This window comes from Onychostoma macrolepis, chromosome 12 (assembly GCF_012432095.1).
Source record: "Onychostoma macrolepis isolate SWU-2019 chromosome 12, ASM1243209v1, whole genome shotgun sequence".
Taxonomy (NCBI): Eukaryota; Metazoa; Chordata; class Actinopteri; order Cypriniformes; family Cyprinidae; genus Onychostoma; species Onychostoma macrolepis.
The window spans coordinates 26,426,814-26,454,060 of NC_081166.1; the positions used below are offsets into that span (position 1 = coordinate 26,426,814).

The 27,247-nt window shown below is 36.5% G+C and overlaps 2 protein-coding genes across 8 annotated transcripts in view; one reads left to right on the top strand and one right to left on the bottom strand.

The window, feature by feature from the left end:
* Positions 1–1,250: 1,250 nt before the first annotated feature.
* Positions 1,251–12,382, top strand: noc3l (NOC3-like DNA replication regulator). The gene is made up of 21 exons (XM_058793319.1): positions 1,251–1,407; positions 2,077–2,287; positions 2,363–2,495; positions 2,619–2,776; positions 2,850–2,900; positions 3,659–3,789; positions 3,860–4,021; positions 5,295–5,388; positions 5,470–5,645; positions 5,729–5,857; positions 6,639–6,770; positions 7,574–7,654; positions 7,749–7,849; positions 7,946–8,018; positions 8,095–8,158; positions 8,234–8,305; positions 8,987–9,168; positions 9,257–9,385; positions 11,759–11,856; positions 11,935–12,019; positions 12,106–12,382. Exons 1-21 carry the CDS (start codon positions 1,399–1,401, stop codon positions 12,232–12,234), a joined length of 2,400 nt encoding a protein of 799 aa, XP_058649302.1. The 5' UTR covers positions 1,251–1,398; the 3' UTR covers positions 12,235–12,382.
* plce1 (phospholipase C, epsilon 1) overlaps positions 12,363–27,247 on the bottom strand; it is a 75,451-nt gene continuing 60,566 nt past the window's right edge. For 4 of the 7 annotated variants that reach the window (XM_058793311.1, XM_058793313.1, XM_058793315.1 and 1 more), the window contains 10 exons: positions 25,605–25,898; positions 24,397–24,560; positions 24,047–24,308; positions 23,462–23,580; positions 22,440–22,568; positions 21,880–22,071; positions 20,950–21,111; positions 20,651–20,863; positions 18,695–18,927; positions 12,363–14,170 (listed from right to left, as the gene is read on the bottom strand). In XM_058793311.1, coding sequence (XP_058649294.1) covers positions 18,742–18,927; positions 20,651–20,863; positions 20,950–21,111; positions 21,880–22,071; positions 22,440–22,568; positions 23,462–23,580; positions 24,047–24,308; positions 24,397–24,560; positions 25,605–25,898 — 1,721 coding nt within the window. In that variant the 3' untranslated portion in view covers positions 12,363–14,170; positions 18,695–18,741. The remainder of the gene's footprint in view (positions 14,171–18,694; positions 18,928–20,650; positions 20,864–20,949; positions 21,112–21,879; positions 22,072–22,439; positions 22,569–23,461; positions 23,581–24,046; positions 24,309–24,396; positions 24,561–25,604; positions 25,899–27,247) is intronic. The other 3 variants (XM_058793312.1, XM_058793314.1, XM_058793318.1) reach the window with 1 other exon arrangement.

Sequence of the window (27,247 nt, forward strand, 5' to 3'; positions counted from 1 at the left end):
TATTTATATCCTATACCTGTAGAAAAAAAAAAATTAATAATGGTTCACTGATTCTTGAGACATGGGACAAAACATGTCCGGCAATTGTAACTGCTATTAGGTTTAAAAGTACAAAGATTTTCAATTATAAATGTTATGGGGGATTAATAATAGAATGTATTTAACACAATTATCCCCTTCAGTTTAATTTTATAATTATTATGTGAAATCTATGACACTTACTGTCTTCTCACTGCATGTAAAACAGTGTGTCCACAGAGAAGGGTTCAATAATTCATATGCTATAAAATAGATACAAATATTTTTTAATGATGAAAAAGACCGTGTTTTATCAAAAGCAAGGCTTAATATCTCATATCAAAGCAAGGTTGTTTTTTAGTGACACATGCATGTTTCATAAGGTTTCAAAGTTGCGTCCCCACATTTTGTCAACACCGTCAGACATTCATTAAAATGTAATAAAATCAGGGAATATCAGGGGCAGCTGTCACTCTAAAGGACCCCCTCGCCACGTTTCTCCTCTGCAGATTTAAAATATTTTAAATCCTAATGTTAATATTTCCTGTGTCACAACCATGATATCTCAACACCACCTTCCAATTACTGAGGAAATTTGAAATATTTAGATCATTGTATTCTCCTGAAGCAGGGTTCATTAGCATCTAGCATCAACAGAAAAAAAAAAAAAATGGCTACATGAACTCCATTTGTTAAATGTGACTCTTGAATAAAAGCTTTATAAACCATAACATACTCACTTGTTGTTGTGTTCGTTTTAATACAGTAATGGATTGACTCAATGTATTTGATAGTTAAAATGACTAAAATCAGGCAACTCCGTCAGTTGAATATTTTGATAATATTTCATGATATTTTATATCTGTTATGGAATTGTTGGTCACATGTGAAAGTGTAATCTGTCTGCTAACATGAGAAATGTAGTTTCATTTGTCTGAGTACAAGGTTTTATTTATTTATTTATTTTTCAATTTTGCACCCTGTTTTGTCCCACTTCTCAAGAATCAGTAAGTTTCAAGTCAGTAAGTCATTTTTAACGATTTGAAGTAATCAACCAAATAGCAATTTGTAATTCAGAGAGCTTTAAGCCATTCCATTTTTTCAGCTGCTTTATGAAAATAAATAAATGAAATAATTAAAATAAACGACTTGAAGCAACTTATAAAAATTGTTATTTTGATCTAAGAGTTAGCGTGTTCGTTCCTCCGGATCAGCAGGTGGCGCCCAAGGCAACGTAACGTTTGTCTCTCCATTCATGTAGTTTACTTCCTGTCCATGTGGTGCGTGTGTGAAGAGTGGATACTTACCATTTTTATTTTGGATTGAACTGATTTACACATTTGAAACGTCTTCGATAGTTGAGTCGGATCACAGATCAATATGGGCCCGGTAAGTTAATATGTAATTAATCCAGCTTCTGTTAGCCATGTTTCTCTGCTTCTCTCACATTTAAATGAGTGTTTGAGAATGTCAATGTTTATGTATTAGTCAAAACTTTGGCGTATCAATACTAGTCTAACCTTTACTGTATATCATACTGTACTAGTGTAATCCCTACAGTATTTTATCAAACTACACTTTTCAACCCCTGCTTTATTCATTATACTATACTAGTTTTATCCCTAATATGTTAGTCAACCCGTATCACATGTCATATATCATATCATATACTAATAGTTAGCCTCTCATTGTTTTAGTTTTGTTTGTGGTACGACTTTTCCCTCAATAAAGTCCTAATTTGCTGTTTATTAATAGTTAGTAAGGTAGTTGATAAGTTTAGGTATTGGGTAGGATTAGGGACTTAGAATAAGGTCATGTAGAATAAGGCATTAATATGTGTTTAATTACTACTAATAAATGGCTAATATTCTAGTAATACGCATGCTAATAAGCAACTAGTTAAGAGACCCTAAAATAAAGTGTTACCAAAATCACATTTTGGCATATGATATAATGCAGGCCAGCCTCTGAATTCTGTTTTGCTTCATCTGTCATATAAAGACGTTGAAATTATATGTATAATTGTAGCATACACTATTTATGCGTCTTTCACACAAGGCTTCCAAAAAGAACAAGAAAAAGAAGCCTAGCTTCAGAAAATTACTGAAAACCAGCAATCTGAAGCTAGAAAACAAGCTGAAGAATCGGCAGTTTAAGCAACAGAGCTCAGCTAAGAAACAACGCAAAGAACAGAGGAAACTTCGGCAAGCCATTACAGATGTCTCCCATAAGACCCTCAAACCCCTGGAGCGCTATAAGAAGAAACCAGGTGAGAGAAACTGTTGCATATGAACTCTCGTGCTGTGTATTAGGATAGCTTTGTAATGTTGATGTATCATAACAGAGGGGGAAGAAGAGGAGGACGAGGAGGAGTTCCTGGAGTCTCTGCCCGTAGACATGATGGATGAGGATGACCTCGAACAGATCAAAGCCATGGCAAAGAAAGCTTCCTTTCTGACTCGAGACATCTCATCCTGGTAAGCAGCAGCTCACTTTGGCGCTTGTTAATCACTTGACATTTCTTTTTCTGTAGACTCTATACACAGTCATCCGCTGATATTGTCTGTTGTGATCATTTTTCCTCCTCTTGTCTTTTGTAGCGCTCCAGTACATGCCAAAAAGCGCAAGTCCGAGCAGCCGGTGGAGCAGTATGAGAAGATGCCCAGGAAGATGCAGCAGGAGGAAGAGAAAGAGCTCATTCATCTGCTGCCCATCAAAGACAAGCGCGGCCTGATCCCTCAGACCATGGAGAAACCCGGTGTGTGTTATCACAGGACGTTCAGTGAATGCTGAGGAGGATTTGAGATTAACCGTCTGATTGTTTCCTCTAGTTGTGCCGGAGGCAGAGGAAGAGGAGGAACCAATCGACCAGTTAATAAAAGGTTGGTGTGGGTTTTCAAATGCAACCTTGAATTTTCTTTAATCTCAAGGGTGTGTTTAAGAAAGCGCTGTAGTAGTTTTGTTGCCATGTAATGTTTTAGGAGAAATCCTTTGACGCAAAATATTTCAGATTTGAAGGTAATATTTTGATAATTTAGCAACATAATTTTGCATGTTCATGGTTCTCTGATGTCTGTTATTGGTTACATGACATGCAGGTAAACTGATCAAATATTTCTTGATCGTTCTACAATTTTATGATTTTACTTATTATTAGCTTTTAATCAACCCACAAACTCCCTGACTACCATACCATTTTTACCCATAACTCTTCTGCTTAGCAAAGATGCATTAAATCAGTCAAAAGACATTTATAATGTCACAAAATATTTCTGTCTCAAACAAATGCTTCTGAAATTTCTATTCAACGAAGAATCCTGAAAAATGAATTATGGTTTCTACAAAAATATAATAACAACAAATGCTCAGCATATTAGAATGACTTCTGAAGGATCATGTGACACTGAAGACAATAAATTACATTTTCAAATAGAAAACTGTTATTTTAAGTTGTAATAATATTTCACAATATTACTGTTTTTACAGATTCTTTAATAATTAAATTCCGCCTTTTAGAGATTGCTTTAATAAACATTTAAAAATCTTAAAGTGTATGAACCATTTTAAATATACTTCTGTAGATATTAAACGTATTTTTTAAATGATTCTCCGTGTGCTTTTTGATGATCTATTTTATCAGAGGAGGAACCCGAGAGCGTTCCACTGTTAACTCCTCGGGAGCAGCTAGAGCTTCGCACTCAGAGACTGACGGAGAAGAAACTGCGCATCGCAAGTCTGTCGTCTGCGATACTCGCAGATCCACATGTCAATGTAAGACCGATCTTCTGGATTTGATCTGTATTGTCGTCACATGTATGATGACGTTCCTCACGTGTTTCAGATCAAGAGGCTGAAGGAGTTGAGGGCCATGCTGATGGAGACGGACCCATGCGTCGCCGTCACGGTCAGAAAGCTAGTCATGGTGTCCCTCCTGGAGGTGTTTAAGGACGTTGTGCCGTCATATCGAATCCGACCGCTGACGGAAGAGGAGAAAGCCACAAAGGTGCAGTGCCCCACTGTTAAATTTGATTTCCCTTCACCTTTGTGCATAAAAGAGTTCAGTGCCCTATGAAAACATGTTGAAGCTATTAGAGCAACTTCAGCTTTAGTCCAAAACAGCTTTTCTTGAAACGGAGCTGCAAGAACAACCCAGAAATGCTTGGATTTCTGAGGGAAGACACGTAAATACATTTTGGGCTCCCACGTGTGCTTAAAAAGTAATAAAAACATAAAAAATATCTCAAATGATGGTTTTAGGAGGTCTTAAATTTGGAGAAGAAAAAAAGGAAATTATTAATGATTTAATTGTGATGATTTAATGAAGTAAATGTGACCGCAGCACTATTGCACATTCAAACTATTGCTTATGAACTACTGCTGATGAATTACATTCTTTACTTTATGGTGTTTATATTGTACTTGGTTGTAAAAATGCATATTTTTAATCTCTTTCTGAGTGAGCAGCTAGAAATTTTAAAGCATTGGCATTTCAAAATAAGAGTCCTGCTGTATTTCGGCCTTGTTTATAATTAAATGTCCCACATTGTCCGTCAAATGCTTTTTCTGGTTATTATTGATATTTGTGGGTCCACAATAAGCTGTATTTAGCATTTAGCTCAATGCAAACCCTTGAGGCTTTTTCCTGTGCTGCTATTATTGAACACTATTATGTGGTTATATAGAAATCTTTCTTTAAACAAATGATTATTGTATGGGCAAAATCCAATATCAATCAATCTCTAATATGCATGTATTGATATATTACACTACATATACTAACATTGCATATGTATATGTTAAATGATTATGAATTTTACATTTGCAGTTACCATTTTGTAAGAATCCGACAAGTTTTGTTTGTTTTTTAGATTGATTGGTTTTGTTATACAGTATTAAATTTATTTGTGCACGTCTTAAAAGTCTTCAATATGATTTTAAAAACCGCAGATGTCCTGGATGATAAAGCAGGATAGACTCTAATTCTTAGAGTATAATATGGATGAATCTGCCAAATGATATGCTGTTTCTTTGTATTAGAATTGGACTGAAGTTTTATTTTTAAAAGGTTATGATTATTTCAGTCTGAGAAGGCAGCGTTTACATACATAAAAGCACAGCAGAAAAAACTGACCTGTTTGTTTTTAACAGCGAGAGTGAAAAATGCTCATCAGAAGTGAACTCTTTGGATACGTGGACCCAAAAGAAAATAACAATATTAAAATGCAAGAAATAAGTGTATCATGTGACCCATTTAAGCATTTTCCGTTCTTCTCCAGGTGAAAAAAGAGACGCTGCAGCTGAGGGAGTTCGAGGAGGGTCTCGTCAGCCAGTATAAGTTTTACTTGGAAGATCTGGAACAGACAGTCAAAGGTACATCAAGTGCTCTGTGCTCTTTCCTTCCCATCAGCCCATTCGTTCTCATCACGAGCACCTGATCTGATGCTGTTTCAGACTGGAAGCAGAAGAAGCAGAAGAGAAGTCAGGCCGTGTCTCTTCAGAGTTATAAAGGTCTTGCTGAAGTGGCCATCAGGTGCATCTGTGATCTCCTGGTAGCTCTGCCACACTTCAATTTCCACAACAACATCGTAGTCATGGTGGTGCCTCTGATGAGCGACCCCGTCAGGAAGGTCAGTCTGCTTGCCATATTTGATGGAAAGACTCAACATTTGGAGCTTTGCTCATCATTTAGATGTTGTCATTTTGCGCTCAGGTGTCTGAGATGTGTTGTGAAGCCGTCGGCAAACTGCTGAAGCAGGATAAAATGGGTCAGGCCTCATTAGCGGTGGTGAAGGTCATCTCAGGCGTGGTCAAGGGCAGGAACTACAACGTCAAACCTCAGGTACAACCATCATACTGTGCTGTCAATGACAGTACTCGTCTGTCAATGATGACAGAACAAACAGGCAAAATGTACATGCCATAAACATTCATTACAGAGAATTATTTGATTGAAATGCTTTTTAAAACTTCAATTAAAGAACATGGTCAGATTTATTATTTTTTGGTTAGTGTCATCATTAGTAGTCATCATTTTATTATATAGGTACATATACATATAAAAATGATATTTTATAGAGTTCTTATTAGCATAGATTTATTATTAATACTTTTAATAATGTTTTTGTTATTTTTATTGTTTTCATAATTTTAGTTATTTAATTTCACTTAAACCAAATGAAAACAAGATGTTGGCTTGGAAACTAGCTAAAATAAGTTTAAGGTTTTTATTTTATTTGATTTTTTTCTGTATTTTATTCATTTCTATTATTTAATTTTTAAAACTTTAAAAAGTATTTATTTCAAGTAATGATATGTTTTTATGGTTTTAGTTTTTGTTAGCTTTATTAACAATGGTCTAGAGTTTTGTATTTGCAACACAAATAAAAAAAATAAAAAATAAAATATATATATATATATATATTGCACTTCTGATAAATTCTCTGATTTTATTGGCTCACGTCAAACAAAATCTGCAAGGCTCTCAGTATCGTTGTTAAACTGTGACTTTAGCCATGCGTTAAGTTATGATGATTTATGGCATCTTGATGCAGATGTTTTGAATGGCTGAATTTTTTTTATTTTTATAACTGTGTGTTGTGTGTTGTGCTGTGAATGCACAGGTGCTGAACTGTCTTCTCTGTCTGAGAATAAAAGAAGTGGAAATGAAGAAAGATACAGATGATACTGCGCCAAAAAAGAAGTTCATGTCCTTCAAGGAGAAGCGGACAAATTTGTCCAGAATGCAGCGGAAGGTTTGAACTGGGCTTAATGTTATTTTACATTAATGGCATGATTTGAAGTTGTTCAGTGATATTAGTCAGTGTTCACTGGTATATATACACTACCTTTCAAAATTTAGGGATCAATAAGTAGTCTCTTCTGCTCACCAAGGCTGCATTTATTTGTTGAAAAATACAGTAAAAACAGTAATATTGTGAAATAAAATTACAATTTAAAATAACCGTTTTCTATTTGAATATATTTTAAATGATAACTCATTCCTGTGATGCAAAGCTTCATTTTTAGCATCATTTCATCGGTCTTCAGTGTCACATGATCCCTCAGAAATCATTCTAAAATGCTGATTTGCTGCTCAATAAACATTTTTTACTATTATCAATGTTGAAAACAATTGTGCTGCTTAATATTTTTGTGGAAATGTTATATTTTTCATGATGCATTTGTTGTCAGAATGAATTGAAATGAACAACCATTATTTGAAATATAATTTTTTTATGTTATGAATGTCTTTACTGTTACTTTAGTGTAATTTAATGCAGCCTTGCATTGCTAAATTAAAGTATTAATTTCCTTTTTTTTTTTTTTTAAGTCTTGCTGACCACAAACTTTTAAACAGTAGTATATTTTTATACTTTCATACAGTTAGCTGTTAATCAGTAGTATTTTTGTAAAGTAGGAACATAGGTTTGTTAATGAAATCTGTCTTTATATAAAGAATTTTCTGAAATGCTTATTTATACACTTCTGCTGGATAACTGGTACACATCATTTCTTCTGTTTTGAGACCTTGATCAAATTGTCTTGTCCTTAACAGTGGAAGAAGGCAGAGGAGAAGCTACAGAAAGAGCTACTAGAAGCTGAGGCATCAGACAGCAAGGAGAAGAAAATCAAACTGGTGAGTCTTACTCCAGTCGATGAAGAGCTCGTTCCATTTAATGTATGAATGTGCTATTGCAGAACCTTCACTTTCGTCCATCGTTTGATTCCAGCACACAGAGACGCTGAACATTGTGTTCCTCATCTACTTCAGAATACTGAAGAAAGCTCGGAAGTCCATCTTACTGTCCTCCGTTTTAGAAGGTCTCGCAAAGTAAGATTCACACGATGTGTGTAACTGCTTTATTACAGTGTTATTACAGTATTCCTCTGTGTTCTTGAATAACGTGGTTCAAACTGTTTCCTGCAGGTTTGCTCATTTGATAAACCTGGAGTTCTTCGATGATTTGTTGGCGGTGCTGTACGGCCTCATCACATCAGGTGTAAGTGTTTCTACCCGGAGCGCCTGCTTCACGTCACATTTCACGCATTAACATCTCAGTGTTTTCCTTCTCTCAGGATCTGACGTATCGCGAGAGCCTTCACTGCATCCTCACATCCTTCCACATCCTCTCAGGACAAGGTCAGTGCCGCCACAGCTCTGGTTTCGCAAACGTCTCGCCCTCGCCGAGCTAAAATACATCTCTGTTTGCAACAGGTGACGTCCTCAACATCGACCCTTTGAAATTCTACAACCACTTATACAAAACGCTGCTGACGCTGCACGCAGGTGAGCTCTCTGGTGTCTCTTTGTTCTGCACATGTAGTGACACTGGGTTATTTAATATGAGCGAGAACATCACTGTGGTGTCCAGGACATTTATTTTTAAGAATTAGACGCCCAAATCCAACTGCGAGACCCATTTGATAGATTATCAGGGTTTCTTAAAAGGTCTTAAAATTTATTTATTTACCCTTCCACAAATTAAGGCTTTATAGTGTAGTTGACTAATCTCTGCGTACTGTCTAAAATATTGTTTTAGTCACTCTGAAATGACTGAGCCAAAGTCTGTGGAAGAAACAGAAAATAAAAAACTGAATTTTGAGATTTAAACTCAGAATTGTAATATAAATGCAGAATTGTAAGAACCCATTTCACAATTTTGTCATAAATGTTTTATAAAAACGTCATTCAAATAATTTGATTATTTTTTTTTTTATTCATTAATATAATTATTTCCCAGACTTGTTTTGCATGATTGCATTTGTTGCTGTGTTTCATCTGTGCAAATAAATAATGTAGGAAAAAAAAGATTCACAGGGTTTTCCAATTGCAGCAGCCTTTTATGACTGCTTCTCTGCGTCAGTTTCTCAGGAAGTGAGATGGGATTCGTAAAGGTTTTATGCAATATTCCAATTTTTCACACGATTGTTTTGGATGGAAATGACTGTTGTCTTGGATGGGCTGCAGGAGGAACGAACGAGAACACGGCGATCGTGCTGCAGTGTCTGGACGTCATGCTGACCAAACGCAGGAAGCAGGTGACTCTGCAGAGGGCACAGGGCTTCCTGAAGAGACTGAGCACGCTCAGTCTGCACCTGCTGCCTGACTCCAGTGTGGGCATCCTCGCGGCCAACAGGACGCTGATGCATGTGAGCCAGTGCTGCTGCTCCTCCTTCACATTCGTGCGTTCTGAGCTGAATGTATGAGTTATTTGTGTGTGTGTTGTTTTTTCTGTAGACCTTCCCTAAGTGCGACATCCTGCTGGATAATGAAATGCAGGGCAGTGGTGTGTATCTGCCAGAGCTGGATGTGCCTGAGTACTGCAACCCTCAGAACACGTCACTGTGGGAGCTTCACTTACTCAAGGTATCACTCACTCAATCACTGACAACCAGATTAAAACAGAACATTATATGTGACCCTGGACCACAAAACCAGTCTTTAAGTGTCAATTTTTCAAAATTTAGATTTCTGCATCATCTGAAAGCTGAATAAATAAGCTTTCCATTTGATGTATGGTTTGTTATGATAGGGCAATATTCGGCCGAGATGCAACTATTTGAAAATCTGGAATCTGAGGGTGCAAAAAAATTTAAATACAGAGAAAATCGCCATTTAAAGTTGTCCAAATGAAGTTCTTAGCAATGCATATTACTTATCAAACATTTTGATATATTTACGGTAAGAAATTTACAAAATATCTTCATGGAACATGATCTTTACTTAATATCCTAATGATTTTTGGCATAAAAGAAGAATCGATCATTTTGACCCATACAATGTATTTTTGGCTATTGCTACAAATATACCCCAGCGACGTAAGACTGGTTTGTGGTCCAGGGTCACATGTTATATTATAATTAAATGGAAAATTTTGTTGCACCTTACTGTAAGTTAGGAAAAAAATCACATTTTATTATTACATTCAGAAATAATGTAAAATGCTCGTAAAATAACATGAAACATTTATAGACATTATAAACATTTATTTTCTCTCATACCTCAACAAAGTTCTTCAGATTTAATGCTATTCAGAACAGGTATGCAAAAAATATAATAATACAAGTATAAAACAAACATAAATTATAATGGCAAGGCTAAATGAATTTATTTGAAGCAAAACTGAATATAAGGCATTGTGGAAATTGCACTATACAAAAAAAAAAAATAGAAAATCTCCCACATTTTGCATGCTTGATGTTAAAAAACAAAATATACTCCAGAAAATATGGTGTATGATAGGGGTGTAAGGATGTACGAATCGCGGTTGAACGATTCACGGGCATTTTCCAAATGGAAGTGATCATCCCTATCCCCTTGGAGTGGGGACTTGGGAGTGAGCAGGGCACGTGCGTGTCATTATTTCGTTGTTTGGAATGCACTTGGTGAAGGGAGCGCAATTTCCTCATCTTCAGCTGGGATGTTCCCGTGACAGCGCAGCACGGTGTGCGTCAGCAGATGTCGCTGTTTAAATGTCAATAGTCTTTTTATTGTTGTTAGCATAACTCTTGCAAATAAACATACATTTTATATTTTAAAAAGTTTTTAAAATATGCTATATAATATATAAAAAAATAATATATATAAAACTTTTTAAATTATGAAATGTATTTTTTTTTTTATGCGGTTGTCCGCCAGCGAATCTGCTGACGCACACCGTGCTGCGCTGTCACGGGAACATCCCAGCTGAAGATAATGAGGAAATTACGCTCCCTTCACCAAGTGCATTCCAAACAAATACATAATGACACGCACGTGCCCTGCTCACTCCCAAGTCCCCACTCCAAGGGGATAGGGATGATCACTTCCATTTGGAAAATGCCCGTGAATCGTTCAACCGCGAATTCGTACATCGTTACACCCCTAGTGTATGATTGGTAGACGAAGTGCACAAATCAAAATACAAATACCCTAATGGAATATCATTAGTAATAAATACTCCTTTTCAGTTTTACATGATTTCGAGTACAAAAGTACTACATTTTCCTGGTTCTTGTTTTGAGTCAGACGTGAACATTTCAGTGACTGGAGATTCGCTTTCACCAAATCATTGAATCAGTCAGTTGTTCCCTCTTGAACAAATGCAGTCAGATCAGTCCAGTTCATGAATGAATCCTTCAGTCCGATTTGTGAACTAAACTGAACATCATTATTGCATCTTTTTTTTTTTTTCATTTTGAAATAAATTTTCAATATTGTTTTTTTTTTAAATGTAGTAGAGTTAAAGGTGCAATGATATGCTTTTAAATGTGGTAAAGTATGTTTCTCAAAATAAAGTAAACTCATATAAACTGAAACAAAATACTTATGGTTCAGGATTTGTTACTGTGTATGGTGCTTTCAAAAACATGTTTAACTCAAGTTGATTATTACTTTAAAAAAATAATAATAATTATAATTAAAACCACATTAATTCAACAATGTGCTCTTAAAATATTAAAGCTCAAATAAACTTTAATGAAAAACCTAGAAAAACAACTAGTCAGTTGCATTCCTGATTCAAATAGCAGCAACTGTTTTCAAATTATACTAATTTATTTGGTGTAATCAGGGTCATTATTGGTAAAATTAAAACCATAAAAATATTCAAGCTCTAAATTGAAACTAAAAATCAAAAAGGATATTTTAAAACACAAACTACAATTAAAGTAAAAATATCAAATTCAAAATGTTAACAAAGCTTAAACAGTATATCAGTGATATGAGTACTACAGGTTGTAATCTGTGCTGTTCTTTCAGAGACACTATCACCCTATGGTGAGGAAGTTTGCAGCTCATCTGATGAAAGGCGCCCCTAGTGAAGGGTCAGGGGCTCTCAGCATGGAGCTCAGCAGAAGGTACAGAGACAACCGCCTCTTTCTCAGTGGTTCATTTTGATGAAGATGAATATGACGATTTTTCATTGTATTTCTCAGGACTCCAGTGCAGCTGTTTGAAGACTACAGTGTTAAAGACATGAGCTTCAACCCTCCTGTTGCAGGACCGCCCTCAAAGAAAAAGGTCTTCTTTCCATCAAACTAACAAAGCTTTAAATAGTTCTGTCGTGTAGTTTTATCTTCTAAATATTTGTTCCGCTTGTGTTGCAGGAACATTTCACAATCGGTGAAGCATTTTTAGATTCTGAGCTGAAGCCGCTGATCGATGCTGCTCTTCAAAACGAGAGCGAGCAGACGAGTCTAGACTTCACGTCACAACACACACAGCAGGAAACATGAATGACTAAATTAAGAGCTGAAAAGCTGTTTTGTATCCGTTTGTGTAAAAATAAATGCTCCAAGATAGCAGCAGAGTCTTTGAGTTTATCATGGGCACTGATGGAAAAGTAGCAGTTTCACCAAACATGGATTTTTCAACACTATTTATTGATGAATGCGGTTGATTCAGTGGTTTCAAGTAAACAAATAACCCAATATTGATGATACATTCCTATAGAGCTTTGTGTGTGCTGAAAACCATCACTAGTAAGTTCAACATGTTTTAAACTCCAAACAGACAGAAGTTCTTAGATTAATTATCAATGAACTAAAATAACAGCATTGTGTCACACTAAACACTTGCTTGTTCAAAACAAAGTGATGGGAAATATACACTGAAAAGATATTAAAGGACATAATGCTGTAGTGGACCACAAATAAAATACACTTCAATGGTGCCTACATTCACTTAAATGTCAAAATATTTAATATCTCTGAAGACAGTGCTAAAAATCTAAATTACAAAAATACAAACATTATACATTAATACAGTACGAACAGGCTGGAGGAACATTCATGCCCTTACAAATAAATTAATGCAGATTTCATAATTATGTACTCTTGTTCATATGTACACATCTGGAAAAGTACAGCCAACCTGGGCTATAACGTTTAATAAATTATCAAAGATTTCACTTCAAGAAAGAAAATGGACCACTTAAAGTAAAAAAAAAAAAAAGGAAAGCAGGTCTGCTTTAGGTGATTCAACTGCTATGCAGTGAGTTTAGAAATCATATTATAGCTAAATTTAATTTAACACAAAAAAGGGAACTGGCATTCAATAATTACAGAGGTCATATGGGACATATACCTCTTAAAGTATTGATTTTAAATTAAAATATTCCAAAACAAGCACTACAGTGCCAGCGAAGATGTCGAGCTCTCCATAAATGCAAGAAAAAAAAATATTTTCAGATAAATATTTGCACTGCAGCTGCAAAGGGAGAAATTAAAACAAAAAAAGTGCAAAAAGACAAAATTATAAAATAAAAAAATTACGAGCTATAATAAAATAAAGAAATAAATCAGTAACACATACTTTTTAAAAAAAACATTTAAAAGTGACATTTCTTCAAATGCTTGTTTTTGTAATACTGTAAATAGATTCGTGGCAGTTTACAGAAAAGTACCGCTCAACATCTTGCATTTATTTATTTTTTTTGCTGTTTGTCATTAAAATGCAGTGCAGGACGTGTGCAATGAAAGCCATCAAATTAAATTAGCTGCTAAAATATGCAGAACAAATCTGCCTTCCATCTTTCTAAACATCTTGTGCGCATTTGCTGTGAACTCTAAACAAATCGCCATATTTACATTCATAAAAGAAATCAAAGTTTGGAAGTCAATAATTTTGCTTCTAAAAAACAAAAAAGGATAATGTTACATTAACGTGCTGGGAGCATTATTCTGCTTGATTTCATTTCAGCAAATCCAAAAAAAGGGATGTAAATAAAGTATTAAAGAAAGCTTTCAAAACAGCTGAACTTCAAGGTAATGTGCAAAACCATAAATAAAAATTGAAATGCATACAAATGCATTCACTTACAGTACTGTTAAAAAAGGAAAAGAAGTATAGAAGTGAGGAGAAACTGCCTTCATCTGACATCCGGTGACGTACTGAAGTGACTGAAGCTGTCCTCAACACATCAACAAGCCCAACTCACCCAGGCCACCGTGTTCTGCACGGGACGAGCTCAAGCGGCCATCAGGCTGGACTGCATCGCACTCGCGTGAGAGTAGTGAACACTACAGGTGCTGCTCTGGGTCTGGACTCATTTATGCAGCTTCCAGTTCCACAGCAGCGGGAGGGTCCAGGGGGACGGGGCAGGGGCGCGATCGCTCTGAGAACCCAAGCGTCCCTCGGCCATCCAGGCCTTCAGCCCCATCGACAGAGACCCTGAGAAGAGGAACATTCACAACTGTTCACAACGAGCCTGAATTTGATTTCTGACACAGAGTGAATGTATTTGTAGAGTGTTTTATTACCATTGAATCTTAATTTAAAAAGTCTTCAGTATTTTTAATTACATCCCGAATTCCGGAAATGTTGGGATGTTTTTTAAAATTTGAATAAAATGAAAACTAAAAGAATTTAAAATCACATGAGCCAATATTTTATTCACAATAGAACATAGATAACAAATGTTTAAATTGAGAAATTTTACAATTTTATGCACAAAATGAGCTCATTTCAAATTTGATGCCTGCTACAGGTCAAAATAGTTGGGAAGGGGGCATGTTTTCCATGGTGTAACATCTTTCAAAACAGTTTGAAGACGTCTGGGCATCAAGGTTATGAGTTTCTGGAGTTTTGGTGTTAGAATTTGGTCCCATTCTTGCCTGATATAGGTTTCCAGCTGCTGAAGAGTTCGTGGTCGCCTTATTTTTCGTTTAATGATGCGCCAAATGTTCTCTATAGGTGAAAGATCTGCACTGCAGGCAGGTCAATTCAGCACCGGACTCTTCTACTACGAAGCCATGCTGTTGTAATAGCTGCAGTATGTGGTTTTGCATTGTCCTGCTGAAATACACAAGGCCTTCCCTGAAATAGACGTCGTCTGGAGGGGAGCATATGTTGCTCTAAAATCTTTATATACCTTTCAGCATTCATAGTGCCTTCCAAAACATGCAAGCTGCCCATACTGTATGCACTTATGCACCCCCATACCATCAGAGATGCTGGCTTTTGAACTGAACGCTGATAACACGCTGGAAGATCTCCCTCCTCTTTAGTCCAGAGGACACAGCGTCCGTGATTTCCAACAAGAATGACAAATTTGGATTCGTCTGATCATAGAACACTTTTCCACTTTGAAACAGTCTTTTAAATGAGCCTTGGCCCACAGGACACGACGGCGCTTCTGGACAATGTTCACATATGGATTCCTTTTTGCATGATAGAGCTTTAGTTGGAATCTGCAGATGGCACGGCGGATTGTGTTTACTGATAGTGGTTTCTGGAAGTATTCTTGGGCCCATTTAGTAATGTCAATGACAGGATCATACTGATGAGTGATGCAATGTCATCTGAGGGCCTGAAGACCACGGGCATCCTACAAAGGTCTTCGGCCTTGTCCCTTACACACAGAGATTTCTCCAGTTTCTCTGAATCTTTTGATGTTGTTATGTACTGTAGATGATGAGATTTGCAAAGCCTTTGCAATTTGATGTTGAGGAACGTTGTTTTTAAAGTATTCCACAATCTTTATACGCACTCTTTCACAGATTGGAGAGCCTCTGCCCATCTTTACTTCTGAGAGACTCTGCCTCTCTAAGACATCCCTTTTATAGCTAATCATGTTACAGACCTGATGTCAATTAACTTCATTAGTTGCTAGATGTTCTCCCAGCTGAATCTTTTCAAACTTTCTTGCCTTTTCAGCCCTTTGTTGACCCCATGCCAACTTTTTTGAGACCTGTAGCAGGCATCAAATTTGAAACGAGTTCATTTAGTGGATAAGTGTAAAATTTCTCCATTTAAACATTTGTTATGTTCTCTATGTTCTGTTGTGAATAAAATATAGGCTCATGTGATTTGAAAGTCTTTTAGTTTTCATTTTATTCAAGTTTAAAAAATGTCCCAACATTTCCGAAATTCGGGTCGTATATGGTAACTTGAGGTTGGTAAGGTTTTTAAACAAGTCTCTTATGCTCAGCAAGGCTGCATTTATCTGATCAAAAGTACAGTAAAAACAGTAATATTGTAAAATATTATTACAATTTAAAATAAATGTTTTCTGTTTGAATATTTCAAAATGTAATTAATTCCTGTGATGCAAAGCTGAATTTTAGTCTTAAGTGTCAGTTGACGAATGAAAGTGAGGCTGTGAGGAACAGACATGCTGTATTTTCAGATGTTGTACTTAAGCTCCTAAGGTTTTGTCTAATTTTCATAAGCTGCAAGTTCACAAAAAAAACAACTTTTTTTCTGACTGAATGACGAACACCAAAGTCTTTAACAGGCTCATCATATTCATTTGCAACAAATTGTATACGGTGTCGACCCTGATTGAGCTCTATTAAATATTGCATGCCATTAATAATTTTTTCACTGATAGTAAAGACATGGTGCACTGTTAATTAATAACATTAGTTAATGACAGATAAAGAACAGCAAACATTAAACATCAGGTAGCACTGCTCAACAAGCAGTCACCTCAGCATCTGGGATACCATACAACATTTAACCTTGACTAAATTATACAGGAACAGTTCACCCAAAAATGAAAATTTCCAATTTTTCTTCATCAGAACAGATTTGGAGAAATAAGGGGTGCGCGATATATATCGTCTGCGATAATATCGTAATTGTTGTTTTAACAATGTGTGATTTGACATTATCGAGTATTTTGCAAAAACTATTCAAAACACCCCTACAGAGTGCTGTGAAGTCTAGTAGATTAGACTAGTGCACGTGCGCATTTAGAGTGTGATTCAGTCTAATTCAAGACATTATGGCAGAAAATGTATATATTTATAGCACTTCGTATAGTTAATCCATTTCACACGAAGAGTGCCGTTTTTCTCTAAATATTACCATGATTACAAATATGATATTGATTTTACAACAGTTAAATAAAGTTAAAGGAACTTGCGTTTTAAACACCATATTTCCTGTTTTTGTGCTATTTCGACAACCAAAAATAATTGCAAACATAGCCACAACGCTGTTTTGCACCTCTGAGCAACATGACGGTGATTCGTTCCTGAATGAATCAACCGTTTAAATGATTCGGTTCAATCGCAATGACTCACTTATTAACAGTCACTCGCTGCCACCTAGGTTTTAATTTCACATTCAAACTATCTTTTATTATTTAAATAATTTCAAATACCAGTATACAACGCTTTATGTTTAATGTATCAAAACATTATTTATGCATTTGTAATTGCAGGTTAAATGCATTCAAGTTTTGCATTAAACAGTGTGTGAATGCATCTAATGCCACTTCAGATGCAGCTTGTGTTGATTTCATTTGCTTGGTAACAGCCCAAATGTCTTATTATTCTAATTCACTGATTAAATGTAAGAATTTGACAAAAAAAACCCCCAAAAAAAGACATTTTTTAGATAAAATGGCTTTATAAAGGTAAAAATGCTTATAAAATGTAAAAATCAGCTCAAATGGAAAAGATACATTTCTATCATTGTGAACTGACCACCACAAAGATGAAGAATATGAAATGAATATGAAGAATATTAAAAATCTTAGGAGTCAGCCGTCCACGCCAGTTCCTTACATGCCCCTTAAAGAAAGGTAATGGGAGGTTCGTATTTTGGTTTTGGGAGTCCCCAACAACAGGTTTACATGCTTGCCAGGTCAAAAAAAAAAACACTTTCATTGTCTTACAATATGCATTTATTTTTACCTTACTTGCTCAACGACTCCCAAACCATTTGCTAAACAATTCATTTTTTCAAACTCCTCCTTTGTGTGATGCTAATCTGCGGTGATTGGTCCGATTGGTCTCAGTTTCATTTCATCTCGCCTGTACTGCCTGATAAAGCAGGGTTTAAGAGCACAGTGCTGCTTTGTGTACAGCGTTACCAGGGAAACAGCGATTTTACAGCTCCAAAAGCGACATTCAGACCAATGCAAAAAGACAAGTTGGCGGGCAATATGCTAATATTTCATGTTGACGTCAACATGAAACGGTTTGGGATTCGTTTTAAAAACGACTCGTTTCAGTGATTCAGAGTCGACTCTTTCTTTTGAGAGACAATAACTTTATACACGGTGCACTTTCAGATTTAAATCTTTGCAGGATGTTTTCATTCACATAGAACTGCATGAAAGGTCATTTTCAAAAATCCATAATAGGGGCACTTTAAGATACCTGCACAATAACACACCCAGCAAAATATAATCTAATTATCGGTATTGATAAAATCCAAGAAAATATAGAGATATTATTTTTGTCAATATCGCACACCCCTAGGAGAAACATAGAATTCCATCACTTGCTCACCAATGGATCCTCTGCAGTGAATGGGTGCCGTCAGAATGAGATTCCAAACAGCTGATAAAAACATCACAATAATCCACACCACTCCAGTCCATCAATTAACATCTTGTAAAGTGAAAGCTGCATGATTGTAAGAAACAAATCTTTTTTTTTTTTTTTTACTTTATCACTGGACATTATGGACAGAAATTACGGTTTAAAGTTCATCCCCTGTTGTCTCTTACATCTAGCATGGAATGTTGATGGATTTGTTTCTTACAAACACACCGATTTTTGAGATGTTAATTGAAGGACTGGAGTGGTGTAGATTACGGTGATGTTTTTGGACTCTCATTCTGACGGCACTCATTCACTGCAGAGGATCTATTGCTGAGCAAGTGATGTAATGCTACATTTCTCCAAATCTGTTCCAATTCAGAAAATCGTGAGTGTTTTGTGTGTTAGGGTCTAGTACCTCGTGAGAGCTCCATGCACTGCACACACACACTGCAGAGCGATCCTTCACTCCGAGGCCTCTGGCAGAGGCACCATGCTGGGACATGCAGCCTTCTCTTCCTTACTGTGTGTCGACTCCTGAGCCGCTGAACCATTCGTGTTTGTGTTCACAGTCAAGCTCCGACTCCGACCCGTCAGCTTCCGGAACTCACTGGCAAAAGACACGCCCTTACGCTTGTCCTCACGAGTGATCTGAGACAGTTCACGAGGAAAAATGCTATTAATATAGTGAAATCAATCATTAGTTATTATAGTGTGTATACAGTCATGGCCAAAAATATCGGCACCCTTGGTAAATATGATCAAAGGCGGCTGTGAAAATTAATCTGCATTGTTAATCCTTTTGATCTTTTATTATTTTTTTCAAATTCACAAAAATCTAACCTTTTCATTGGATAAGAATTTCAAATGGGGGGAAATATCATTATGAAATAAATGTTTTTCTCAAATACATGTTGGACACAATTATTGGCACCCCTTGAAATTCTTATGAGTAAAATATCTCTGAAGTATATTCCCATTCATATTCGCAATTTTGAGCACTCCAGGGTGATTATGAACATGAAATTATCCAGCCATGGCTTCCTGTTTCACAGAAATATAAATAGGAGGGAAAACAAAGCCCAAATTTCCTTAATCATCCATCACAATGAGAAAAACCAAAGAATATATTTCTGATGCGCAGCAAAAGATAATTGAGCTTCACAAATTAGTGAAGTGGCTTTAAGAAAAGAGCTAGAGCAGTGAAAATTCCCATTTCCACCATCAGGGCAATAATTAAGAATTTTCAATCAACATAAAATGTTACGAAACTGCCTGGAAGAGGACGTGTGTCTATATCGTCCTAATGCATGGTGAGAAGGAGAGTTTGGGCGGCTAAAGACTCTCCAAGGACCACAGCTGGAGAATTGCAGAAAATAGTTGAGTCTTGGGGTCAGAAAACCTTAAAAAAACACAGGGTGAACACAGGGATAAAAAGTACCCCATGTGTACAATGAAATATACTGCTGTATTTTTGATGTTGTGGGCCTATATTTCTGCTGGAGGTCCTGGACATCTTGTTTAGACACATGGCATCATGGATTCTATCAAATGCCAACAGATAAAAAATCAATAAGTGACTGACTCTGTTAGAAATCTTATAATGGGCCATGTTTGGATCTTCCAACCATACAATAATCCAAACACAAACCTCAAAAACAACAGATTTTTGTGAATTTATAAAAAGTAAAAGATCAAAAGGATTAACAATGAAGATTAATTTTCAAAGCCTTCTTTGATCATATTTACCTAGGGTGCCAATATTTTTGGCCATGACTGTATATAAAAATTAACTTCAAATAAAAAAAAATGTTGTGAAGTTAATGACTTTTCCAGGCCTTATAAAAGGTTTTCTAAACCATGTCTATAGGAAACATTTTATATATATATATTATATTTTTATCCTCAAATCTAAAATAATTTATAATTAAACATTTTATGCAACTTTATTTTATTACAATTAATAAATGTCTCTTTTCGAGTGCAATCTACACAAAATAAAAAATAAAAACACTTTATACAGTAATAATATGTTCATGTGGATCATGTGACACTGAAGACTGTAGTAATGATGCATTGCAGGAATAAATTACATTTTGCTTTTTTTTCACATAGAAAACAGTTCTTTTAAGTTGTAGTAATATTTCACTATTACCATTTATATTTCAATATTACTGTTTTTACTGTATATTCAATCAAATAATTGCAGCCTTGGCGAGCATAAAAATAATCATACCAATCCCAAAAGTTTGAATGATAGTGTTACTTCAGAAATGAAGTGCATAAAAATGCATTCGCTGAAAAGCAAAAGTAGTGTATTATTTTCAGATCTTGTTGTGCATGGGCCTTCAGTCTCACATGAATAAGTGTTTACCTGCTCCTTGAGTTTGAGGATGAACTTCCCAGCTCCCTTCCAGCGGCTCTGAGCCTGGAACACACACTCGTGGTCCTGCAGCACACGCTGGCACGGTTTAGCCGAGGAGGATTTCTTTCCAGCCGCGTCTTTAGTGACCTCCTCCATCAGGACGTAATCACATGGGTTAGGGTTGCTCAGGATGCTCAGAGAATACTTGGCTTTGCTCAGAGTCTACAACAGACCACAGCATCTTAGATATTCTGATATTAACATGACAGGTATGAGATCTTTGAGAGAAGCTGCGGTGATCTTCTGACCTGCTGGATGATGTCCTGGGCGGTGCTGTAACGTGGGGCTTTGATGACCGTGTGAGGCTGCTCAGGAGAAACATCATGAACCTGCACGAGGAACGTGTCTTCCTCTCCGCTGCTCACCTCCTCCACCCCCTCCAGCACCGTATTCTTCTCACTGATGTTCTGCTATCAGCCAGCAGGGGGAGCAACAGATCAAGAATTAAATGTTGGATGAATAAACAAAAGTAATGGGTGTGGATCTTTTATGAAGCCTGTGTGAGTCACTGTTGTTATGGGTTACGTTTATGTTGTCCAAAGATATTGGAAATCATTCTGGGTTATTTTTGGGTCCGTTTTAATCCTAGTATCCTAAACATGGGGTGAATTTTGAATAACCTGAATGATGTTGTTGTTTCAGACATGAGTGCTTCTGACATAAAACTTGGAATATCTCAGATTCTTCAAATTTTCTTTAATCAAAATATTTCCAATAAAAATGGGAACACAGTTTTTAGTTTACTTTCCATTTTGTCAGCCTTTATATCCCATTAACAATCAAGTCGTTTATGCAAAAACTGTTTTCAACAAAATAATAAATGTTTCTTGAGCAGCAAATCAGCATATTAGAATTATTCCTGAAGGATCATGTGACACTGAAGATTGGAGTAATGATGCACTGCATCACAGGAATAAATTACAGTTTAAAATATATACAGTTCGTTTAAATTGTAAAAATAAATCACAAAATGACTGTTTTTACTGCATTGCTATTATCAAATAAGTGCAGCCTTGGTGAGCATAAGAGGCTTCTGTTAAAAAAAATTAAATAAAATCTTACCAACCCAAAACTTTCCAGCGGTGGTTTATTCCTCTTTCAAAAGTTATCAAATTGAAACAGCACTGCATAACAAGGCTGACCCATAGAAATGGAATTCAACGAAAGCAAGCACAAACCTCTTCCTTGGTTTTCAGGTATATTCTGCCCACATATCCTTCCTCCGGCTGCCAGCTGTGAGTAACTCTCAGGAGCCGCTCGTCATTCGCTAGGGGGCGCTGCTGAGGCACTTTCTTCGACTCGCTCTTCTCCTTGCAGAGAGGCATTTTCTCCTCCATCAGGAAGTAGTTGAAGGAGGTAGTCGGAAACAACTGGCAAGAAAGAGACTATTTAAACGCGTGTTTATGTGCTGAGGATGAATGATGAAAATGTGAAGCAGACCAGTAAACACTGCTTGTTCCTAACGAGAGAACGGATGACAATCATTCTCCACAAGGAGGACTGTTTGGCAACCGGATGAACTTCCAGGGTTAATCCGAAACATAATTTCGGAACTCATAAAAACAACTTCTCAAGAATTCCAAGAGAACTCTGTATCCCTGATGGCACCACACACAGAGTGCTTCCACTGCTCCATCTACAGCAGTTGCACCCTGTCCTTTGGTTCATTGCACTTGACACTGTTCTGGTGTGTCCTAGCCTGTCTAAACTGGCTCGGCTATGTTGCGTTGACACTTACAGAGTCCAGGAGCTGCTTGGCCGTGGTGTATTCATCAACGCGCATTACGGTGAAGGGTTCGGGGCCTGGAACTCCATGCACTGTCACTTTGTGCTGCTGGGCGGCGTGTCTTTCCTCCGTGCTGAACAGCTGAGAGGACAACAAAACGACAACAGTGTTCACTTTTTTTTTTTTTCACATGCCAAATATACAATAATTTGTATACTAATAAACAAAAGAGCAGGTTTCAGAGCTATTAAACAACTCCTGACAGCTGACCTAAATAAAATGATTCAATCAAATTGTGTTTACAGTCAGGAGTTTCATGCACCTAATGTATTTTTGCAACAACACCAGCAAGAGAAGATACACTTGACAAGTATAACAGAGTTAAACTACTACTGCTTCTTCACAGTCATTTAAGACAAAAACACTGTTGTTTTAATCATTTTCAACATGCAAATACACTGAAAAATTATATATTTAGAGTACATTTTACAAGAAAATATTATATCAGTCTTAATACTTCAAAACACATTTAATTGTTACTTGCTGTTTCTTTTTTAATAATTTGTGACATTTACCAGCAATTTCTGAGAGAAAATAGTCTCAAAGCCATTTTTCCAGTGTACAGATGGATACAAACCTTTATTTTCCTCTGGAACTGTTTTCACTCAATTTTTTTTTTCCCCCAGTATTTTTCCAGTTTGAATGGGCATGGCACTTCTGTATACAGTAGCATGTCTATGTCTTTATTATTTCCTGTTTTTAATGAAACTAGGCTGCACTGGGATGACAGGGACCGAGGGAGGGGAATGCAGTAACATTCCAGAGTTTTAAAAACATCAGAAATATTCGCACAATGTTTTCTCAAACATACAGTCCACTCCCCTGTGAGACTGTAAGGCACATACAGAGGAATCATAAATGTAAACACTTTAATTTCTGCTGTCTAGTTCCACCAGTACTACATGTAACACAAATATCTGCCTGAGATCCCGACAGCTGTGTGGTTTATGAGCGGGTTATGAATGTGGTCTCACCACAGACGCAGACAGTGGTCCTCCGGTGGGGCTCTCCTCCATCCTGCGGCTGAAGATGAACAGACTAGAGATCTCCAGAGACTCGTTGTGCAGGTTCCTCAGCTGCAGGTGTCTGTAGCCTGGAATAATTCACAGAAACCAAACGAAATATCAGACAATGTTTTACTCGACAATTAAATTCAAACAGAAAAAACTGAATTCAATACAGTAAATGATCAAATGGAGTAATCTGAGGGTACAAATGATCATCTAACAATTGTTGACACAATAGACTGTAAAACGGTAAATAAAATGTAAATAAATATTTTAATATAATATATATTGTATATTTCATAATATACATGAATATTAAGCAATACATATTTTTAGCCTCTTATGCTCACCAATACAGTAAAAACATTAAGAACTGTGAAATAGTATTGCAGTATAAAATAAATGTTTTTAAGAAATCTTAGGTGGACTCAAACTTTTGAACGGTAAGCTAGTGTACGGTATGTAAAATGTACATTCTGAAGATCATCTATAAATCATGCTGCAGTGATTGATTAATAATCAGTACAGCAGTAATCACGCAATGCTCTTCACCTGGTTTGAGGGTTTTGAGGGGCAGTATCCGCTGAGCGGTGACCTGTGAGCTGTTGTTCTCCACGACAGCGATGCGCAGAAACGCCATATCCTCGAAGTGCACGTGGAACTGGAAGTGCTCGTTCCACATGGGATTGAGCGTGTTGCGGTGAATGGGCTTGGTGCGGAAATGGCAGCTGTCTGCAGGCATGCCCAACACCTCCACTTCCACACAGGGACTGCCGTTCGAGTTCCCCGGACACACGTTCTGTCCCGACACAATCTGTGCGCACATTAATTAATGAATGTCTGCTAGATTGGCTGAGAGTAGTTTTAACGCTAAACAAAGGCGGGTAACGTGGGATACTTACAGTGAGAGTGTATAGAGTGGGGGTCATGTTCTCCAGGTCTCGATCCAGAGGGTAAAATTGCTGATAGAGAGGGCAGCTTCGTTCCCACAGAACCGGAGGCTTCAGCACATAACCACAGTGACCATTAGCCTCGAACAGAGCTGCGTTCAGCTGCATGGGCAGGTCTAGAGGAGAAAATACCAGCCACATCCAATTAGTTTCTCACAAAATTGACTGAATTCTTGAAATAATCTTGTTAGAATAATGCTCATCATTACATTTGAATATATGTATAGATAGTTGACTTACATGGGATTACATATTTCAATTTAAAGGTAGTAAATAAAAAATTAAACTCCACACAAAAATGCATGTGTATATCTAGTGAAATGGTATAAGAAATAAATATGAAATATTATTTAAAATAAATACTGCCGTTTTCCTGGAATACTACGGAAAAAAATATTGTTATATTTAATGACTGATGTATCATTTATTGGTTTAACTTAAGAGATCATTCATTAAATGTACTGTTTTATTTAAGGCAAGACATTCCATGTGAATGAGGTAAAAATAGAACAGATATCGCCATACTTCCCCAGTTGATTAATTAAATTAATTGGTATACCAAGTTTTCTTAAATGTTGTTTAAACGTGAAAATGAGGCATTATCTAATTAAATACGCACGGATTTTGTTTCATTTTGGCGACATATTAGTTAAAGGTTTTTACAAAGAGGATTTCAGGTATCTGTGTTCATCACAGCATAAATTAGAAATATGGTTAATAGCCAAGGGGGGAAAAATCACTATGTTCTTAGGAATAAATGTGATATAAATCAGTCAAATGATATAAACAAACCCCTCTGTGAAAATCTTTTTAAAATATAGATAGGAACAAAGTCTGGTGTATGTAAGTGCTGCTGAAGAGGAGATTTCTGGGCCAGTGCAATAATTTTGAGAAAACAGCCTTTAAAAAAATGTATTGGAAATGACACAAATACAGTAGTTAACATTTGAAGTGGATCAAAACCTTTCATCAAAGTTGTCCTAAAACCAACTTGATTGACTTCAAATGTTGACTAATGTAGATTAAGTCCAATAAAATAAACCCTTAAAAGAGTATTTTGGATGTTTTCTGTGACTGATCAGCACGGTCTATATATCAGTCTATCGCTATCATTTACACTGGTTTAATTCCTGTCCTGAGCAGGAGATCACGCTCTTTACCGTCGGTCTGATAGTTGAGGGCGACCAGCTGGATTCCGTGCAGCCAGAAGATGAGAGGATTGGGGTTGGCGGAGTCGATGCGTGTGGCTGCAGGGTACGTGCGGAGAAGCTGGCAGCTGGTGTGCTGGATGAGTTTCTGGGAATAGCGGCGACACAGACGCTTTGCAGCGTTCTCGTTGACAGAGGAGATGTGGTAGCATTTGGGTGTGCGGATGATGGAGCTGAGAGAGGTGCTCGGGCTCAGCGTTAGTGATGTTTGTTCCTCCCAGTTCATACGAATGCCCTCCAGACTGGCTGCAGAAGAAACAAGAACGCTGATTTGATATTAAGTTGATATGAACAAGTGGAAAGGACCTAAAAATTTATTTCAGAGAAACTGTTTAAAAGTGAAACTAAGCCGTATGAGATAGTTAAATAAATATCTTATGTGAGGCTGAGTCACATCTGCAATTTGGCAAACAGACAAAAGCAGAATCAGAGCATGTTTATAGAAGGGGAAAGTCGTGTCCTTATCTCCACTGAGAACACTACAGCAAGCTTGGAGTTTTGCATGTGGTTGTTCATTTTAAAAATGAAGAAATTAAGAAATAAAAACAATATAGAATAGTTTTATAATTTAAGTTTTATAAACTTAAAAAAAACAAAAAACAGATTAAGAAAAATAAAGTAATAATTATTATTAGCATTATTTTATAGACATATTGATGTAGAAATCACAAAATTTTGGCAGCCCTAAAACACGCACACCAAAGCATTATTTTCTTGCTTTTTTTCAATCAAATTTTTATCAGAAAAATCTCAATTAAATTTTTCATCACTTCGCGCAATTCTGGGAGCCCCTGTATTTTGATATTTTTTGGATACTGTTATGGATATATTTTTATAAATTGGCCCTGCAGTACAAGACATTCATATGCTATGTGTCCAATAAAGAGCTGCTTCATCACTAACCATATAAGGCATTAGCAAGTTTTGTTTCTTACAGCAACTGTAGGCAAATATCCATCTCATCCAATTCTTCTCATTTTACATTTTTTTCAGCATGTGAGTGAACCGTCCAACCTGCCTGATTGATTTGATCAAAACAGTGATTCATTCGTTAATCTGGCATCGCTAGTTCTGATTCTAAACAGCTACTGGAAAACACAACAGAGCTGATTGGTGAAATATTATCAGGGAAAATGGTTCTCGGGTTGGTCTACGGTATTCTCTACTGTCAGGTAAGGATTTATCTGTAAGATTTTAACACAGCGATATTTTGTGCCAAAGTAAAAAGGGTCTTTTAACACCCCTTGATTGGGATGGAGGCTTTCAAGCTGCATAAAGCAACATAATCATAAACATGACCTATAGGATTCAAGCTTATAATTTTCCATTAATTACAAATACATGGAAAAGAAGAACCAGCGCATTTTTCAAATTTTCTTCTTTCGTGTTGTACAGAAAAAAAGTCAGTCATACAGATTTGGAACTTCATAAGGCTGAGTAAATTCTGACAGGATTTTTAATTTAGGGTGAACTGTCGCTTTAATAAAAATAAACTGGTTAAAAAAAATAGATGCACTTCTGTTAAGATGGCAGGAAGTTATCAATTTAAGATTCAATCCAAAGAAGCACTTGCCCTTCAAAAATGCTTCTCCTCA